Genomic DNA, 22251 nt, shown 5'->3' on the forward strand with positions numbered 1-22251 from the left:
AGATTTTAGTTTTTTTTATCTGCACTACTAAAGCAGAATTTACAGAAACCTCAAGTGGAAGAGAAGATCTGACTTTACAACTGCAGTCAAACTTTAATGTGTAAAAGTTAAGGAACACATATGAAACCTGCATCCAATTTGGTTGGGTTTTCCAAAACAGCAAGTGGTCAAGTGTAAGGAAAAAATGGTCAATTAAAGGCTGTGCAGTGGCAGATAAATGCATTGTATCTCAAGTCACTGTGCACCATTAGTAATGTTAAAAAAGTGCTGTGACTGCAAACAATCATCATAAAAATCGTACTGTTCTCAGTATAAAAAGCTACATTATTACATGTGGCCTATACAGGATGTGTTAAACCAATAACTGATGTCAAGTCAAAGAGTCTTTTATGACAAGCAGCAAACTCCTGCTTTTGATTGGACCCTGAATAGATATCAAATTTCCAGGGTCACTAGTTATGTGCAAGATCTGTTGTTTCCCTTACAAGAACTAATCTATGTATTGACACTTGAAGATGCAGAATGTCACAGCTGCTGTCGTTCTTTGAAAGATTACAGTAATAGCTGTTGAAGCCAAACAAGACTGGGAAATCTTAGATGAACCAATATCAGTGTGACTTCAGATGCTGTTGAATATTTGCAAGATGTAGGAAGGATTATTTTTATTATTGCTACACTATAATAGTACCATAATCACATATAGCTTTTAGATTATACAAAAGCTCTGAAGTTTCCTGCACAATGTTCCATGTTTATAAAGGCTACAGAATATTGAGGCAATCATTTTTGGTCATAAAGCTCCATTCGTCAGAGTGGTAAGGCTTTGTACAGAAGATTTACAATTCTAAAGTGGAAACGGGTGAATACAGTGAGTAAAAATTCAGCTTTTTGCATTTATGAGAAGCACTGAGTTTCTGTTAGACACCATGAAAGCAGGAGTGTGACCAGGGAGTCTTTCTTGACTGGAAAAACGGTGTGATTGTGGCAGAATCCCACATGTCTCTCTGGATGACTAACACAGGCTTAGCATTCTTGTACGGGTGCAGGTAGCAACCAACTGATCAGTGCGCTGTAGAAGACTTTGTGTATATATATATATATATATATATATATATATATATATATATATATATATATATATATATATATATATATGGATGTGTCCACATGTGGTTGGTCATTTCTTTTGTTGCTGTGTACAAACATGTTTTCGTGTTAGTGTGAATATAAGTGTGTACGCCATTCCATTTTGATTACGCCTACAGTCCCAAAGGGATAGTAGGATTGTCTAAATAAATCATTTTCAGCTGGGCAGACACACCACACAGGAGAAAAGAGAATAGAAAGAAAAAGGAGAGAAAATACATCGAGGTAATGTACATGAGCCAAATCAAAAAAACAACAACAAAAAACAGCAGGATAAAGATGAGATGAAAAGGAATGATGAAAGTGGGATCATTACAAAAAGGATGCAAAGTGTGAAGCATTCTGGGTTTGAATGAAGTTGCAAGGGCAATGAATGGCCAGCGTTTCCTTTTGTGCTGCTAAGCATTCAAATAATGATATCTACAGGAGAAGACCCAAAGCAGAGGGAGAGAGAAATGCGGAGATATGCAGACAGCTGCCAGCCGTATTGTAAGGCCTGGGGTAAAAGAAGGCCGTCCCTGGGGTGCCTTAAATGTGTAATCAAGCCAACCAAAGTCATGAGACTCCTCCTACTCTGATGTTCTCAATTTCTTGGCAACTTAGTAAAACTTGTTAATGTATACATAGCAGTACTATGTATCCTGTGGATAACAGATCCTTCAAATATAGGTGAAGCACATGCTCAACTCCATGTGCTGCATCGCTCCAAGTGTAAGAGATTGGGTTTGCTACCTGGGATATATAAAACCACTACATAATAGGGCAGCCTGACCAGATGTTAGATAAATCTTTAACACTAAAGACTTTATCCTGTGCAGAGTTGATGATTAGAGTTTGCCACTGCCTCCTGTCCTCATGTAATAAAACCCCTTTGCTCGGTCACTGAGTCTGGACTTCTGGCCTCATCTGACCACCAGCAGATGGCTGGGAATGAAGTTGGGTTGTACCGAACAGGAATTCATCTTAGTGCATTTCATCACAGTGTCAGAAGGTTGTTTGATTATACAGTGAGTTTAATATTTTACAATTCACCACTGCAGCAAAACAAATCTATTATGAAAAACAAGAAAACTGAATTCATTTTTAGGCTTACCGGACAGTTGATTGGTATACAAGGTCTTCACGCCTGCGGTAGTCCTCCATGTGAGAGTAATTTGTATTAAACATAGCATCGTAGGTGAAGATTTTCTGCTTGATAGTACCTCCATCTGTGACCTGTGAAGCAAAAGGAGAGAGCATTACTAAGGTGAATTCTCCAGTGATGAATGGGACAGGAGCAACCTTTTTACCCCTAGAGCTTTTCTTATGAATAAACTGTTGTCACATGGCCTGAGAGTGCACAAAGTAATCCTGCCTGCAATTACCTCATTGATTCATGATAAGTTTATTCATTATAAGGTCTAATGGCAAAGGGATTAAAAATCTGCTGACACGATAACCTCGAAGAGACAGTCTCTCGGCTTCATTTGTGGCCATGGATAAATCTTAATGAAGACTGACGTAGTACAGTGTTCTGCATGTGACAAGTAGTCCGCTTTCTGTAGAGGTAATAGCATGTGACAAGACAAAGATAACAGAAGAGGATATTCAAACACTGGTCTTGTTTCATTTTTTTTCTGGGTAGATGATCGAGCAGTTCTTTCCTTTCCAGTATTCACAGGAGTGTTAAACTCACTTCAAAGCAGCCCCTAATGCTGCTTTGAAGAAGGACATTGTTGGTGAGCCATGGATCCTTCTTCTGTTTGCCAGAGAAGATTGGTTCTGATCCAAACAAATCACTTCAGTTGAATAAACAATGTCAAAGGATTTCATGATTAGTCCATACTAAAATACACATGGTCTCATGTAAAGAAAAGGCTAAATTGTACTTATATCAGCAAACAATTGTTCCCTGTGAATGTAGGGTAACTCCTATGACCCCTTGCCTCTAGAGAAAGCTTGCTGCCTTAGGCTTATTTTGCTAACAGGTTCTGCAGAGGGAGTTGGCAATGCTGAAACAACGAAAAGCGCAGGAGTGTGAAAATAAATTACCCCAGTTACCTGTAACAAACAACTTCTTCTTGGTTACAGGCCCACCGGTTTGGCAGGAGCTGGGATTTTTTTTTTAAAACAGATTTTAAATATTAAAGGTCAACATGCTTGCTCGTAACAAGCATTCATCTACTTTCTAACTTAAGATTTTTGAGAGGAAGTTTTCCGGATGTTGTGAACAAAATCAAAGGATTGTGCCCATCTGTTTTATTTTAATATCACTTCACATGTATAGCACAAAGCAAGTTTATTTGGACCACTATAGAAGAGGAGAGGGAGATTAAGAGCAGCCTCTAAAAGCAAAAGCACATCTGGAAACCAGTCAGACTTGTCCCACCACTGTAGCTACAGTAATGCTTATTTTACAAAGATCGGTTTAAGGAGGAAAACTGGTATTTTTTGTTTAACATACTTGTGCAACACCACACATGAAATAGATTTTTCAGACTTTAAAAGCATACCTCCATTAACTTTATTTCCATATTGTACAATGGTATCTCATATGGGTGCCATACACATATTGGAAATCGAGAGACAGCACATTCCAATGGAAAAAAATAAAATGCCACTGAGACAAAGTAATATACGTTACAGATTAATGCAGAGTGAAGCACACATTCATAACAATGAATTATGCAGCAAAACTGTCACTGAAATTTGAATGGTTCATTTCCAGTTATTTGCCTGTATCACTCAATTTCACACTGCAATAGTGCCTGAGTAAGCGATTAAATACGTGAAACTAGATCAAATACAATTCTACAAAAAGAGTTTTGTTATTTGTATTTGCACGTTTCTGTCAGTCAAAAAATAATTTGAACAACTAATGTTAGACAGCAAGCGCAATCATTTTTATTGGTCCTTAATATTTCCTTGATTGCTTGTTTTGAATTGTAGGTCTATGCCTTGTAAAAATGCAACTAGCTGTTCAACTAGTTTTGGCAGTATTAGTCATTAAATATAACATACAAGACAGCCTTAACCTTGGACAAGCAACTGAGCCAAAAAAATAAATAAATAAATTAGGCATATATTGCAAAAGAATGGACAAAAATGCAGGAGTTCTGCAACTAAAAGCAATATTTAGTTTGGTCTTCTTAAAGCACAATAGCAAAATAAAATAACATGTGATGGTTTGAAGCTCAAACTAAAACACTGGAAAAGAAAGAGTCCTTCTCTAAAAGAATGAAGAATGGTTTCGGTAAGACCTGCACCAAGTTCCTGTATGTGTTCGTAGGGCTGGTTTGACTCAATCTAATGACCTTAGCTTGAGATGACACTTTAGGTAATAAGTACCCAATTTGAGCCGGGTAGCTTTGAGGATATATCATTTTATTTGTAATCCTTGTAGAATGTGAGAAGCAATAACCGTATCTAGTGGAGCTAAAGAAGAAAAGCATTCCACCTACAGAAATGCAAACATCATTACCACAATCCAGAAAAAATACATCAAAGTGTTTAATTGCCAAGTCTCCTGGAAATGCGCTGGAAAAACACCACAAAAGCAATAAAAAGGATAAACAAACTTGTGGATTATCTCCAAAAAGGGGTTGCATATCTTCAGATTTTTAGGGTTTCATTAGTTCGTGTCAGATGCATAGGCATGCCTAAAGCTGTGTGAGACATTCAGATCTAACCAGATATTTTCTACTTTGGCATAGGAAAGAAAGAAGACATGACTGTAATCATTTACACTGATTTTCATTTGCAACTTTAAGAAATTAACAAATCCTACAAATGAAGGCTTACTTTCCCTTTACTTTCAAAGTGCTGCTGAATTTAAAGTTCGAAGACTGAATAAACTCATGCAAATATGATTAGCTGTTCTTCAATGACTGAGCTGAGTTGGGGATATTTCCTTGCTGCCTTCTTTCACAGTCTATGTAATCCAGCAAGCATTACTATTGCTTAGTCCTCCTCCTGGAAAATCTGGTGGATAATGCAGGTGTTAGATTTTTGGTTGTCTAGAAGCCCTAAGGACCAGAGAGAAGATTTCTGCCTAAGACAGGTCTTCTCAGTGGCACCCTCTCTTTATCTATCTCTTCTTAATGATTTCACCTCTTAATTAAGACTAACCTGTAAACCTCTGTGTAATAAATCTGATACAATCTACACATCAGTGAATGTCTTGCTATCCCCTCAAGAGGACCAAGACTAACTATGGAAGGGACAGAACAGTGAGAAGGGAGAGAGAGTGGGAGGGTGAAAAGAGATCCAAACTGTGCCAAAATGGCTCTACAAGAGGGAGGGCAAGAGGGAGATGAATACTCTTTGATTGCAGAAAAGCACCGTTGGGGAAGCAAAGCTTTGCTACAACTGCTTTGTTGAATCCAGGCCATGCAATGCACATGAGGCACAGAAGCACCAAACCTTTCTAACACTCTGCCATCTGGAGATATGAAAGGCGAGAATGGGTGGTAGAAAGTTTGCTACTTCTCTCCTGTCTACATTGTGTCATAAAGTGGCAAAAGAAGAGTAGGTTGACAGAGAGGTAACAACGAGGTGAGTTTGAAAGTGCTTAAACCAGAGTCCTGTGCTTCTCTTGAGATGTTGCAATCCTAAAATCTCTCCAGACAGAGGTTGTATCCTTCCTGGCCAGTCAGCTGAAATGCCTCTCTAATGATGTCTGCTATTATTGGGGTCAGATTAGGACTGGGTCTCAGGGGTTAACCAAAGCCCTCCTCCCCTCCGCCTGTCTAGGGTGGGCCTATTTATAGGCTGCAGCTGCATCAGCAGCCACTGGAGGAAATTCAGCTAACACACTGCGGGCCAACTGTGAGAGATTCAACCTGAATCCTGCTTTATAATTTCAGGCAGCAGTCTGAGAATCACTACAGAAAGTCTTTTTACACCATTTTTGAAACAAGTTAGAAAAAAATGTAACTGTGCATAGTTTCCAAAGGATTTCTAGTCTCTACTTACAAAGCCATGGAAGACCTATGAAATTAAAATTATACTAAGCATGTTCTTCATATGGTGTATAATAATTAGATGGTAATGGCTTTCAACAAATTTTTTATTCATATCTTATTAGCATTTTTTGTGATCTGAATGCAAAGTCTACCACGTTCATAAGATGGTCAACAGCATGGCTTTCAAATAATATCTTAATAAGATTTATTCCCATTCAGATTTATTTCCATTCAGTCCCTCATTTAAAGACTAACAAAAGAGATGATCAGTTCATTGTCATGACCTGGCTTGGCACTTTCCTTCATTTCCATGCTAATTTGCCTAATATTATTATGTCACAAAGTGTCATTTTGAAACCGGCTAGAAAAACTGGGAGACACTGTCTTGTAAAATTGCCATTTCTGTACCGAAACAATAATGCAAAATACAGAACTTGTGTCCCAGAATGTCAAATTACTTGAATTACTTAAATAAGTTCAAATAATAAGTTTCCTCTACAATGCTGTGGAGGAAACAATTATTTGATCTCCTATAAACTTGTAAGTTTGCTAATAAGGAAATGGACAGTCTATATTTTTTAAAGTACTCTCACTTTACTGGATAGAGACAGAATATTAACCAAAAATCCAGAATAAAAGGACATCAAAGTTTTAAATTGACTTGCATGTCATTAAGTAAAATAAGTATGTATAAGTAGATGAAATATGACTTAGTACTTGGTTGGGAAACTCTTGGCAAGCGCAGCTCTAAGACATTTGTTGTAGTTGGTCATCAGGTTTGCACACATCTCAGAAGGGATTTTGGTCTGCTCCTCTTTACAGAAACTCTTTAAATTTTGGTTGCTGGTTGGCAACTGAAACCTTCAGCTCCATCCACAGATTTTCTCAAGTACCGAGGTCTGGAGACTGTCTGGAGACTGTCTGGAGACTGTCTAGGCCACTCCATGATCTTACTGTTCTTCTTTTTTTTACCCACTATTTTGTTGCCTTGGCAGTATGTTTTGGGCCATTGTTATGCTGGAAGAACCATGACCCATCGGCAGTGTTCTTCCTAAGGGAAGTAGGTTCTTATCCAAGGTTTTACAATACATGGTCCATTGGCTCCACAATGTGCTGAAGTTATCCAGTATCCTCTGCAGTAAAACAGTCCCAAAGCATAATGTTTTTTCCACCTCTGTTACTTGACTGTGGGGATGGTGTTCTTTGGGTCATTCTCAAAGCATTTCTTTCCTCCAAACATGGCATGTCAAGTTGATGCCAAAGAGTTTGATTTTGGTCCAAAGCACTTTCCCCAAGCTTCTCTAAATCATTTAGATCTTCTGTGGCACATGTGCCTCCTTGAGCAAGGGGACCATGCGGTACTGCATGATTGCAGTGCGTTACCAATGGTGGTCTATGTGACTGAAGATATTAACAAGCTCGTCTCATGTAGTTTTTGGCTGGTCCACCACCTTTATCATGATAACCTCACTCAATGAGGCAAGATCTTGCACTGAACTCACAGATGAGGGTGACCAATAGTCGTGTTATATGTCTTCCAATTCCAAATAATGGCAGCAACAGTTTCTTGACAATGGTCTTGAGGATCATTCCAGCCTTTTGCAATTCTACAGTAATTTCCATGATGTATTTTGCCATCTCTTTGGTCATGTCCATGGTGGCATAGAGGCTGGAATGGAGTAAATGATGTGCTTTATGCACATAATAAGATGAAGTCAGGAGTATCTGTAATTGATAGATTGTTATCTGTGTGCCACAGAGACACACCCAATCTGTGGGATGCCTTACTCAGTTTTCAGGTAACTAGTGTTACCAGCGCATTTGGCTATGGGTGAGCTAGTACGTCCTATCTTAGTGGCATGCCCTAGTTTCTTCGTATAAAAAACAAAGGACCATACACATTTTCACTTAATGTGAACAGATTTTCGGTTGCCCGACAGAGTCTGTCCCACACCTGGTGGGTTATTTCGAGGTTCAGTCCTACTCCCCATAGACTTGTTTATTGCTCCACATCATCAGATTGTAAGCCAGCCCGTGTAGTGCCACAGATCGAGTGCCTCCCTCATGGTCTATCACTGTAGTATTGTCTGTCCTGACCAAGACATGACAATTTTTCAGGATTAGCAAGAAATGTCTCAAAGTCAGAAAACCTGCCATGAGCACAAAGTAATTTATATGTGCTCAACAGTGCCTCTGGGGCCAAGTGCCATTAGACAGATGCGTAACAGCAACCTGGTGTTTTTTGCCACTTCCTCTCTGCTGGAAGCACGTATTAGAAAACTGTTCAAATATGTGAACACTGTCCACGAAGGGTCCACGGTTTCTTTGATACACTGAAAACCCAAGGGGGGAGTGCCAGCCCGAACACGAGGGTATTCCTTGGCTACACCCTGAATAGCGTACCTGATAAATTTTCTGTTCTCTACTTAAATTCTTATGTGAAAATAAGCATCCTCATATCCCACTGATTTGAACCAGTCACCCTGTCAAATAGATCAAAACAGCACATTTCATGTCTGCATTTTGAATTTGTATATTATGAGGTGAAAATTAAAAGAATCAGTCTACCCTTTTGCAGAGTGAGGAAATATTTGCATTGGAAGCCGCATACTTAATTTCCTCCTCTGGTCAAATTCTATTGCCCCTCAGCTTAAGAAAGAAGAAATTTTACTCTAGTGAAACTGGGCGGGTTTGTTCCAGACTGTAGTCTGCAGCCACTCACAACAGTTGCCAACACCCATGGATGGAGTGTACATGCGTGCCATTCCTGTACTCTGGCGGCCAAGGAGCCTGGGGGATTAAAGTACAAAACTGGACAGCTATGCCCTCTTTTAATATGGCAATAGTATCCTAATATGGAAATCCCATGAGCTAATATTACCTTAATATTATGAGATAACTGCCTTTAAAGTGATAGAAAAGCAAAAAAAAATAAAATAATCAAATGCACAGATATTACCATGTTTTATTATTTTTACCCATTTAACTATACTATTACTAACTGATTTTGTCTCATAATCTTACATTTGTTTCCACAATATTAACTCCAGCCTCTGGCTTGATATTACGAAATTACAGAAATTTCAATGCAATATTACTCAGCTATAAAAACTGTTGATTACTTGACTCTCACTTGGATATTACTTTAGTAATTAAAATATATTAATTTGCTGTTTTGATAGTATTGCCTTCTCGATTCCACCCTATTATCCCACTGCTACGACATTATCAATGAGTGCTAATAGAAAGTATTGTGTGTATAACAACAGGGACAATGCAGGCGTATTTCAAAGTGTGGATCTGCAAAACCTAAGTACTGTATAATGTTGATCTTCACTCAGTGAGAAGATTCGGTATGCAGCATTGGTGGCCCTGCCTCTTAACCTGTGAGTTTACAGCTCTGCATGCTGTGCTTCCCTAGTGGGTGCTGAGTGACAGAGGACTTGGTTAACGGGATTTCATGCTTCAAATGACAGGCTTCTCTCCTCCCTCTGTCTGTCACTACACTCTGTGGGGAAGCACAGTTAATTCAAGCTGGTAGGTTGCAACGCTGCAAACATATACAGTACCTTTGATGCACAAAAGGGTTGATAATACAGTGCCACACTAAATTTAAAAAAACCTGAGTTTGTAGGAACGGTTCATCTAACAATTCCTTTAACAGTAAGACTGCTTCAAAGCATATAAAACTAATTCAAAATGCTTTAGCTCATCAAATACAATTTGCGAATATTTATTTGAGAGACACTTGCCAGCAGCCATGGAAATACAGTGATAGTCCCTTTTGCTACTTCCATATTACCTCTAGAAATATAATGGAAACTTGTGATGCTATCAGGTCTTCAAGCAGAGTTTGCACTGGAATAAATCATCATACTTAGGCAGTTGTCAGTATAAAGATTTAAAAAAAAATCTATTCATGTGAGTGTTTTACGGTCAGTGGCTTTGCTTACATATCTGAAATGTGAGCCTTTCGTATAAGAAATTTTCAGTCAATGGCTATATGCACATACAAAGTATAGGAGCACAGCACTGTTGTAGTAGTTTTCCAGCATGTTATCAGTATCACATGTTCCAGCTCTACTGTCAGGCATTTTGATTCCAGCATTACAGCTTACAAGCAGGTTGTGATTGGCTGCTGCTGGAACTGCCAGATTACATACAAGGATAAGAGCTGGGCTTCATGAAAACTATGCCACCAACAGGAACAGACCAGCTGCATTCAGCTACACCCTAGAGGTAGCAGGGTGAGGGTCAGGCACAGCGACGGTATAAATTCAGGCAGTTGAGTGTTATGCAAGCGTGTTATCTAAAGCCATCTGAGACAAGGCCATCCAGAGATGGTTATTACGGCTGTCATTCTGAGGGAGAAAGGCTGTCTGTGGGCTGACAGCGAGGAGGTGATGAGATCAAAGCAGGTCAGACTTGTTGGTGACTGCTGATCTACAGTATATTGGTTATTGTAAAGGCACTGTATAAAGCAGTGCAGCATGTCCTGGGCATTATTACAGTACAGTTTTTGAACTTCTTCTCCAGACATTGATTATATCTCAAAAAGACATTAAAATTACACATATTGATTTTTTCCATGAAAATATAATTCACTTCATGCCTTAAATAGCTTAGATACACTCTACATGTTTCCATCCTTTAGTACTGTATGTGCAGATCTAAGAATATGCAAATATATGCACAAGCTGTCTTAATACATAATTTTGACAAGTTATTGGTACACTGCATTTCTACGGGGGAAATATTCATCCTACGCATTGACTGCTTATTTCGCTAATGAGCTATCTTATAAGCTAGCATATAAAAAAAAATCACCATATGGATATGTTAACAACATTCCAAGTTTTCACTGGAGGGGTCTTTCAAAAAGTGGAAAGACTTTTTGTGAATCAAACTGAAGTGGTGCTGGAATTTAGAAAAATGCATGCCATTTCATCTCTCTAAGCAATTACAACTGAGGTGCCCTTAAGCAAAGCACTTCTAACCAAATTGCTCAGTGGAGAGGATTAGCTAACAATAGAAAAATGTGGTTGATCCGGGCAGCACTCAAATGCGGACCATTTCAAGAGTATCATGGGTGCCAATGATAGAACAGATGAATAAAAAAAAATAAAAAACCTTTAATAATTGTTGAAGTTTTTTTTTTCTTTAAAGAATTAAACATTTGTGGAGTGGATGCCCTCCTAATGATCTCAAAATACTGTATTCACATGAACATGATGTGGCCTTGAACATTAGGATCAAGATCTGTGAAGTTCATTGAATGAACATTTGTGCAAATTCAGACAAAAAAAAGTGAGGCCTGGACTTCTGCATGTTTCCCCTACACCTGCTTGTGTTCTCCCCAAGTTTCTTTTCACAGTCTAAAAACATGCATATTAATTGATAATTCTAAATTGGTTGTCGGTGTGAATGTGACTGTGAATGTTGTCTCTGTGTGTTAGCGACCTGTTCACAGTGTACCTCACGTCTCACCCTAGGACAGATGCAATAGGCTTTAAGCCCTTCCCCACATCTCCATCTACCACAACCCTGAATTGGACAAGTAGTTAAGAGGATGGATGGATAATATAATACAATGCAGTTTATGATTTATTCACTTTCTTCCCCAGTTAAAACAAACTGTTTCTCATCATAATAGTGTACATATTGCTTTGTGGTCATAATTGACTGTCAACTAAATACACATACATCATATGAGACAGTTTCATAATTCTGTACAACTTCCTAGAATCTAATTACATGTGATATTTTTCTGTATCTTAAAATTCTATGTTATTCTGACAATTCATTACATGCCACATTTTTACTGCACTCCCAGAGCTTCTGTTTTTTCCAGCCTGAATCACTCTTAAGCCTGTCTGACCTCCAGGCTAGTGCAGCCTTGTGTCACCCTGAGCCACTTAATTGTCCCTGTAACTGCATGTGCGTGTCGCTTGATATGCAAATGACATAATTCCAACAAATTAGTATGACTGTGCTTAACACTGATAATGTATTGTATCAAAGTCCATCTAATTTATAATTTCCTGTAATACGTGTGTGCAGGGCAGAAGTGAAATAAGTAAAAGTGTCCTCTGTGTTACTTACTTTGAAAGATAACTGTCAACACACTTCTTTGTGCATGAGTGTTTTTAACTACAACACCCCAGGCAATTTATGTGCGTCAGTAAGTTATCAGTTAACAAGATGGTTACAAAAAAACCCTGCTGTGCTATGTATGATGTGTGTCATTTATAATCCAGCTGCATGCAACTTGTTCTTGCAACCGACTTGTTAAAGAAAATTCTAGATGTTTTTTTTTTCCCTTCATGATTCGACTAATGATGCAGTTTTATCCACCAAACCCATGTCCAACAACATTTTTGCCATTTTCTACTATATCACAGATGGGTTTTGACTCAAAAGGGCACACAAGTTGGAAAACAGATGGTCTTAAAAGACATCGAGGCCACTGTGGACATAACGAGTCTGCATATGTTTGCAACTTCACAGTTCTCTTCCTCTCCTTTTTCTTCTTCCCTATCCTCCAGATTACTGGAGCCACCATCTGCATCTGCCAGTTGATGGATATATGGGGAATGTTATTGAATGCATAAATCACAAAGCAGGTCGCGAGCATAGAGCAGAATGCTGAATTTAGCAGAATGCTAAAATAGACAAAGGTTCTTGTTTTCTTCATACATTTTATGAGTGAGTTTATTATGATAAAGCATCTTCTGCCTTCAAACTGCAAGAAAATTTATCACCAGCATTGTTCTCTGACAGAAATTGGTTGAAAGCAGAAATTCATATTGGGATTACGATGTGGGCACATTTAAAAGGTTAAAGCAAGATCCTACTGAATGATAGATTTCATCTACAGAAATTGGATCTTTTCAACAATTAAATAAATAAAAACTAAACACAGAAGAGAGCTATGGCCATATGTTTTTGGACAGAAACAGACTGTTTTGTAATTTTCCCGTGTAAACCACTACAGGGGATTTTAAACAAGTCAAGGTGTAACTGAAATTCTTAATTTCAGGTTTTATTTAAGTGGTTTGGCTTAACCAGAGTACTGTAGTCATGTCTTTCATAACTGTTTCGGACTTACAGATGCTTTTACAGTTTTGCTCATGTTTTCATATCCTGGCATAATTTCTTATGAAGTTTTTGGAAAAGATGACAAAATCATTACATGTGATCGTGCAGAAACTCTTTCTTTTATTTAAATTTACTTATCTGACAGTGAAATGAAGTAATTCATCAGATAATTGTGTGCCCCCCTTCATAAAAGAGAATGACAACTGAAAAACCAATTGGCCCTGATCAAAAGTTTGCTTATAAATAAATAGTTGGGTTTATAATATACATACAAATATCCTGGTTTAATTGGCTGATACCACACCTGTTATGTATTTGATGGTTAAGTAGTGCCTGTTTATAGTCATCCCGTTTTGTAGTTCTTATTGCAACCTCTGGACATTTCACTAAGAGCTGCATTGACTTTATTGGCTATTGAGTCATGGAGAAAGCCAAAGAGCTGTCAAAAAAAGTCTGCAAGAAAAAAAGACCCATCCAAAACCATCCAAATATTTGAAAATGCCAGGTAGTGCTCTATGTGTGATTAAAAAATGGATAATTAGTGCTTCTGTTGATACCAAGCGATGGTCAGGTAGACCAACAAAAAATCAGCCTCAGCAGTCACGAAAATTGGTCAGGATATAAAGAAAAATTGTTATGCTACTTCAGCTGAAATACAGGTTTAACAGCAAGAAAGTGGCATGACAGATTCAAGATCTGCAATAAGGAGGCACTTGCACAAAAATAGAAAAAAGCCATTACTGAGCCAGGGCCACAAAATAGTATGTCATTTGGTCAAAAGTAAGTCAAAAGTAAGTCATTTGAAGTGATGAGACCAAAAGTGAAATTTATGGTCAAAACCATAAATGCTATATTTGGAGGGAAGTCCACAAAGTCTATGGGAAAAGTGCACAACTTGTACTTTGAAACATGGAGGTGGATTTTTAATGTTTTGGGGATATATGAGCTACAAAAGCACAGGGATATTCATAAAAATTGATGACAATTTGCACTCATCAGTCTGAAAACTGCGCACAGGAAGCACTTGGACCTTCCAACGTGACAATGATTAAAAACACAAGGCCAAATCAACCATTCACTGGACAGGGGAGGAGGACAAAAAAGTGAAGGTTCTGGAGTGGCCACGACAATCTTCTAACCTCAATATCATTGAGCTTCTCAGGGGAAATATCAGATGTGCACTTCATGCAAGACTACCCAAGAATTTCCAGGATCCGATGGCTTTATGTTTTTATTATTCAAGAAGAATGGACAACTCTACCCTCTAGAAAAATGAAGGTACTCATCACTGATGCCAAAGGGAGAAACCATTAGTATTAAGTACAAAGAACTATTTTGAATGGGCACAATCTCATTATTTTTGTTATTGCTATGCTTTGTTCAATGATTGCATAATTCTGCGATGCCATCCATCCATCCATCTTCATCCGCTATATCCGAGGCCGGGTCGCGGGGGCAGCAGCCTAAGCAAAGAGGCCCAGACCTCCCTCTCCCCAGCCACCTCCTCCAGCTTATCCGGGGGAATACCAAGGCGTTCCCAGGCCAGCCGAGAGATATAATCTCTCCAGCGTGTCCTGGGTCTGCCCCGGGGCCTCCTCCCGGTGGGACATGCCTGGAACACCTCACCCAGGAGGCGCCCAGGGGGCATCCTTGTCAGATGCCCGAACCACCTCAGCTGGCTCCTTTCGATGTGGAGCAGCAGCTGCTCTACTCGGAGCCCCTCCTGGATGGCTGAACTTCTCACCCTATCTCTAAGGGAGAGGCCAGCCACCCTTCGGAGGAAGCTCATTTCTGCCGCTTGTATCCGCGATCTCGTTCTTTCGGTCACTACCCACAGCTCGCACAATTCTGCGATGCCTTATTGCTTAATTAGATTCCACTGAAAATAAAATCAATGTGTTTTGCCTGATAACTCATATTGTCTTTTTGTCACCTTTAAAGATGTTTGCTTTATTCTGGGAGCTTATATGAGTTTTTCAGCTTAATATTGGCATCCTTTACTTTTATCTGTATCTCTTTGAATTTCATATTGAGAATTCCAGCAAAAAGATAGCACATGGAAGTTCAAAATATCTTCCAAACAATGTAGCTGCTTATCGTCATGTCACGACAGGCCTTACCTGACAAAGAAGCTTGTTCAGTCAGTTGTCCAATTGCTTTTGAGAATCTATAAAAGCCATGATATCTATACAAATGACTATAATTCCTAATAATTTTTTTTAAACCACTGAATTAAAGCTGAAAATCTGCACTTCAATCACATCTTGATTGTTTCAGTATGCAAAGGCAGTTTCCGAGCTAGGTAAGGAAGGTTGTAATTGTTAAACATGGATGCAGAATTTTGAGCTGGATTGAAACATCTGTCTGTATAGTGCAAAACATCAGGCTCATTTCATGCTTAAATACAAAATTCTAATCCTTAATGTGGCATGGGCTCTTCCATTTTTAATAAGGCACTCTTAAGTTAAATTACAGAAGCAGACACTGTATGATATTATTTACTCCTAATGCTTATTTCCAGGGCAACTTTGTGTCTTTTTTTTTTTTACCAAAGTACCAAAGAATAAAAATTCTCATTTAATATTAAAAGCTTCTGTTTCTCTTATTCACTCTACATGGCTAATCTCATGTTCTAGTGCTTTATCTTTTTGTCTTGATGTGTTTACAGTACAGATAGGATTTGATGAGTCTGATATCTTTATTGTAGTCCCAATTTACATACAGACCGATAGATTTGCATTTATAGCTCTCAATGACATACCAAGAATTTATTACCAAAATACTTGCTTTGTGACTGCTATAAAAATGGCAGATTGTCTTGGGTAAAAGACCGAAAGTTGAGGCACACAACGATGTGTGCTGCTGGTAAAGTTTCTGGGCTGCCTTTCCTCATAACAGCCATCCCTCAAGATTCTGTCCATTTAAAGCAATGCAATATCAGGGACTATAACATCTAGTCCTTTTACTGAATTCTTTCTTGATCACTCTATTGTCTCAAGACGATGACTGATTTACATCTCAAATGACATAAAATCAAATGATAGGCTTTACAGCTTATACATTTATAACATTTAATCCCTCCAATTAGACCAGAGAGTACAACCACACTAGTGAGACATCAAGTGTTAGAGATAAGAGTATTTCATTCCATTAACACATTCTAGTAACACATTCTAGAAATAGACACATATGCAATACTTATTTTATTTCAGTATAAGAAAAACAATATCCAATCAGAGAAATGTGAAGTTCACTTTGTCTATACTGTACTTCTCTGTGAACTCATGACTTTGAGCAATAACACACACTGTGCATGTGTGTTGCCGTACAAATGAGACAGACGTATGGCTGCTTGTGGAAACTAGACAAGAAGAATAACGACTCATGGGACAAAAATATAGCCCAAGATTGTTTCTTCCCACAATGAGATGGGACTTTTATTGAAAGTAATGTATACGTTTGCCATTACACAGCCGATTTAATGGGCTTAATTTTAGTGACTGAAATAACACAACAGGGATAAGGATATTTGCCACATTGCTTCCTAAAGTCTCCAGTTTTGCATTTCCTGACTAAAACTAAACTCCACCCTAAAAGACAGTTTTCAAAATATAAAAGCAAACATATAAAGTAAAAGGAGGTCACTAACATTTCCTGAAGTTTAAGTTTGAGGGATGTGAATGTTAGCCACAAAAGCAAATCACTGACCCGGCATATTTGGTCTTAACCAAAGCGAATTTAGAATCACACATAAGAAACCAGAGCACATTGAAAATTTTGATCATTACAGTGACTTAAGTGAACAATTAAGTAGTGTTGTGTTATCAGTACCTGTTTATCTCATTACTGTAAGACATTTACTGAATGCTGAAATCTAATTTTATAATGACTCTGTTTTGACACAGTTCCACAGGGGACTATGGCAAACATATGAAAAACATCATCACACTGAATGGAGGGACAGACAAGCAGTCTAAACATTACCTAAACGTAAACAAAAGGTCAAACGAGGAGAGTACTACAGGAAATTATACATAATGTGTCTATTAGCAGGGACACCATGCACTCACAGCAGAAACCAATTATTTTCTTAAGTGCTATAAATGAAAGTGTCCTACGCCAACATGTCTCCCCACCCCACACACACACACACACACACACACACACACACACACACACACACACACACACACACACACACACACACAGACAAGCATTTATACTAACATGCACATACTTGCACTTGAATCTGTGATAAATCTCCCTCAAGCTATTTGAATTAAGACTTATTGCCAGGTCAAATTGGGCCAGGGCTCTCTGGGGCTCAGCCCCCACGTATTAACTCTTCAAAGTCATCGGGGGACGTTCAACCTTTTCACATGTATATATTTTAGTTTTACTTTTAGTTTAAACACATTTTGATGTGTACCATTAGGTTAAATAGCTGTAGATTAATTTCACCTGCAAAGTATATATATACTTGGTAAAATGACCTGAAAACACGAGATCTAACATGATTACTAGTTCAATATGAACCTACTGGCTACAGTCCCATACACCAACACACATTCCTATCCTAATGAGTACACAAGTATGATCTTTTAATTTGAACACAAAACCTCACAAAGCAAAGATGCAAACCAGCCCAAAGAGACTTAAAAGAAACTGTCACTACTGTTGATCCATGAACAGGTAGAAACAGAGGCTACAAGCCTGACTACTAACCTCTGCTTTTGTTACCTTTTGAAGACCAGAGTCTTGCTGCTGGACTGGGGTCGACATGCACTCAGCTTTAAAACCACTCTTAGTCCATTGCTAGCTTTGCGTTAGCATGCTGTCTGTGCTGATGCTATTAAAGAGACTAAGTTGTGTTAGCAGTATAATGAATGTATTTACAATAATTTCCATGTTACTGTCATGCTCTTGTCCTTCTGTGCAACAAAAACAAAAAATAATGTCCATATCTACATTCCTTAAAATGTGTATGGCTGTACCATTCCACTCTTTTTCACTTCCAGCATAGGAACTGAATTTATCTGATTGTAGCAGGAAGAATTGTTATTTTGTTTTTTTATCAGCAGTGGCGTACATAACTAAAGAATAAAAAAAGTACAGTAAAGCATTACATTACTGCGTTACTGAAAAATGTCAAAGGAAAAGCAAAGTGGCCTTACTGTTTCCTCTAATAACAATAAATATTAATATTATGTTATTAATGTCTGTGTATATCTGTATTAATGTAGAATGTATATGTTAATTAAAAAGACCACCCCATGTGTAGCATTTAGTTGAATAATTCCCAGTGTATATCGAATAGTACTTTTGCCAGGCATTCCCAGTACTGTTTTGCATTTAGAAATATGCTTATGAGCATATAAATGTGTATCCATGGTAACTCTGACCCCCCCCCCCCCCCCCCCCCATGAGAGAGAGAGAGAGAGAGAGATTGTGACAATTCATCATGATAATCCACACATTATAAAACTTATAGCATAAATAAAGAACACCTTTTAAATGTCAAGTTTTAGAGGAGCATATGTCTAAAATTGTTTTAATTAACATTTGTACTTTTGATTATCAATATTGTGTTCTCACAGCTTCTCTGTCTTGCTATCCTTTGGTCATGGCTGATGATTTATTGGGTTTGAGGCTTCTCTCTTACATCCCTGTAGTATTTGGCACAGTTTTTAATTTTTCCTTTGATGTTAAACATCAATAAACAGTTATCTCTTCTCTAGCCTGTTTTAATACCTATGAAGAACCATGAGACAACTGAAACGGGTCCACCTTACAGCATCCCACTGGACCAGGTGTCCAAACACACTTCATTGGCATGATCAGCAAGTGGGATAGCCTGATTCATAACACAGGGTATTCAGCAAATGATAAGAGCATAGGAAATTATGCCCCTCAGTGCCAGAAAAGTGTATGTCTTTGCCTTGCATCATTCTTGGCACTGAACTGGACATGGAAACCAGACCCTGTGTGCCCCTTAGTGTGTGGTGGCTGGACTGAGTGACTAATCAGACAAGACTCAGGAGACTAGCTGCTCATTTGATCTCTGTCCTTTTCCTCCTGGGCACATTCTCCTTGCAATGAGCCATCAGCTGGCCTAATGACAAACACCAGATACATCTCAGCTCAGCAGCGTTCTACAAAGCACTTCATAAGGTAGAGTATCCCTTCAAGCTTTTGTACTTGCTGCCCACTTGTGTCTAGTGAAATTTGGCGTCCAAGGAGGTTTATTTGTTAGCACAGTTCATCAGAAAAGGAACCTTTAGAGTCACTGAAGACATTGGCTTCCAATTAGTGTAAAGAAGCTTAGGAAGAAAGCCATGTGAGCATGTCAAACCATAACTGTTTACTTGCTTGTAGCAAAGGGGGAAAAAAACAGCAAAGCCCCACAAAAGGAAAAATGCTTGTGCCAGTGAGGCCTTGTTATTATCTGGGGAGTAAAGCAATATAAAGCATGTTTAAAGTAGGGTTTTGGTCATTTGGTGAGAGCTGCGGGATTTCAACGCAGATGCAATGCTGTCTAATGAAGAAAAAGGCAATAATAACAAGACAAAGAGGAAGCTGGGTGCTGCAGAGAAGAATCTGTCTTTCTTTCTTTCCCACTCCCCCTTCCACAAATCTCCCCTCATTAGTTTGTTTTCCTGTGTTGTGCGCATTGCTTCAAGTCTGCTGAAAGCAAGGGTTGTCAAATGCAAGTATGAAAAAAGATACCGTTTCCTTACTGGGAGGCCTTGGGAAAATATTTCAGAATGCAGTGACATCACAGACTGGTGCTGTGAAAAGACAAGAATTTGTCTCATAGCATGGAGGGTTGGGAGTTGAGGTCTCTCAGATCCATAGGATGTATGTTTCTTTTCTGGAGGTCACTATTGTGTGATGGAGGTACTTTTTATACCCCTTGGTATTTGGTTTTTTTTTATGTGGAGGAAAAGTGTTTATTTCATGTGATGTTATATATACTTTTTTCAGCAACACTGGCAAACAAATGACATGAACAAATGACTAGCACTAGGAAGGCCCAGGCTTCTACCTTTCTACCTTTAAAACCCGGAGAGCAGCCAAATGGCTGGTAGGCTTTTAGCTAAGCTTTAGCTTCAGGCAAGTGGAAGCTAAATTGGCTAGTCATTCATATGTAAATTGGGTTGTTACCTGGGAATTCTGGAGGGAGGGGAGTGGGGGTGTGTGGATGAGGGGGGGGGGGAGCTGCTAAAAGCGGTGAGCTTCCTTTTGTTTCATCTTGATGCATTCTCAATCATCCAGGGAAACAAATCTCCAAAAGTCACCAACTTGGAGTGTTTCAGTTTGCCATCTTAGGGAGAAATCAACACACATGGGTGTATGTCCTTTGTTGCTGAGATTTATTGATAAAAACAGTACAAAAAATCAACCATTTGTACACATTTTTACAAATAATTATAAAAAGTGAGTGAGTACATTTCAACATTTTCAGCAATCACTCACAATCCTGGCACTGCCATGGTATCTGTAGTCTGCATTTACCTTGGCTTGGCTTCCTGATCAATTGTCCACTACCAAAAGGAAGCCAAGCCCTGTGATCACACCTTGTTTTGTTGTAAAGGGTGGCAGGGCTTGGCTTCCTTTTGGTAGTGGAGCATTGATCAGTCGTCCATTGTGGCATCAATGTGATCACACCTTGTTTTGTTGTAAAGGGTGGCAGGGCTTGGCTTCCTTTTGGTAGTGGAGCATTGATCAGTCGTCCATTGTGGCATCAATGTGATCACACCTTGTTTTGTTGTAAAGGGTGGCAGGGCTTGGCTTCCTTTTGGTAGTGGAGCATTGATCAGTCGTCCATTGTGGCATCAATGTGATCACACCTTGTTTTGTTGTAAAGGGTGGCAGGGCTTGGCTTCCTTTTGGTAGTGGAGCATTGATCAGTCGTCCATTGTGGCATCAATGTGATCACACCTACAAAGTTACAAAGTTTTCAAAGAAGAACTCAAGCCACTTCTTCTATCTTGCTTCAACTGGACTCTGAATCAGGGAATAGCTCCACCATCATGGGGAGAAGCTATTATAACAATCTTACCCAAAGAAGGAAAAAACAAAGAATACTGCAAGTATTGTAGAGGATATCTCAGAGATGGAAAAAATAACACTCAACATTAGACTGATGGGAGGTAAATACGACAGACTATGGAGGAAGTGGAAAACATTCAGAAGTGACACAAATGAAATAACATAATAGGTTTTCTTTTTTTTCTGCAATGTGATAAATGGAGAAAGATATGTAAACTCCAGACTCTGTTTGTTTATATGTATGTCTGTTTGTTATTTTCTTTACTGTATGTCCACAATGATAAAATAACCTAATAAAAATCAAAGTAAAAAAAAAAAAAAAAAGGTAGTGGAGCATTGATCAGTCGTCCATTGTGGCATCAATGTGATCACACCTTGTTTTGTTGTAAAGGGTGGCAGGGCTTGGCTTCCTTTTGGTAGTGGAGCATTGATCAGTCGTCCATTGTGGCATCAATGTGATCACACCTACAAAGTTACAAAGTTTTCAAAGAAGAACTCAAGCCACTTCTTCTATCTTGCTTCAACTGGACTCTGAATCAGGGAATAGCTCCACCATCATGGGGAGAAGCTATTATAACAATCTTACCCAAAGAAGGAAAAAACAAAGAATACTGCAAGAATTATAGACCCATTTGTATGTCTGTTTGTTATTTTCTTTACTGTATGTCCACAATGATAAAATAACCTAATAAAAATCAAAGTAAAAAAAAAAAAAAAAAGGTAGTGGAGCATTGATCAGTCGTCCATTGTGGCATCAATGTGATCACACCTTGTTTTGTTGTAAAGGGTGGCAGGGCTTGGCTTCCTTTTGGTAGTGGAGCATTGATCAGTCGTCCATTGTGGCATCAATGTGATCACACCTTGTTTTGTTGTAAAGGGTGGCAGGGCTTGGCTTCCTTTTGGTAGTGGAGCATTGATCAGTCGTCCATTGTGGCATCAATGTGATCACACCTTGTTTTGTTGTAAAGGGTGGCAGGGCTTGGCTTCCTTTTGGTAGTGGAGCATTGATCAG

At 38.7% G+C, this 22251-nt stretch overlaps 1 protein-coding gene across 3 annotated transcripts in view; it reads right to left on the minus strand.

Moving 5' to 3' along the window:
- The window catches only part of igsf21a (immunoglobin superfamily, member 21a), a 192030-nt gene that overhangs the window by 78850 nt on the left and 90929 nt on the right, over positions 1–22251 (minus strand). For all 3 annotated transcript variants that reach the window (XM_026167142.1, XM_026167143.1, XM_026167144.1), the window contains one exon: positions 2240–2361. In XM_026167142.1, coding sequence (XP_026022927.1) covers positions 2240–2361 — 122 coding nt within the window. The remainder of the gene's footprint in view (positions 1–2239; positions 2362–22251) is intronic.

This window comes from Astatotilapia calliptera, chromosome 5, assembly GCF_900246225.1.
Source record: "Astatotilapia calliptera chromosome 5, fAstCal1.2, whole genome shotgun sequence".
Taxonomy (NCBI): Eukaryota; Metazoa; Chordata; class Actinopteri; order Cichliformes; family Cichlidae; genus Astatotilapia; species Astatotilapia calliptera.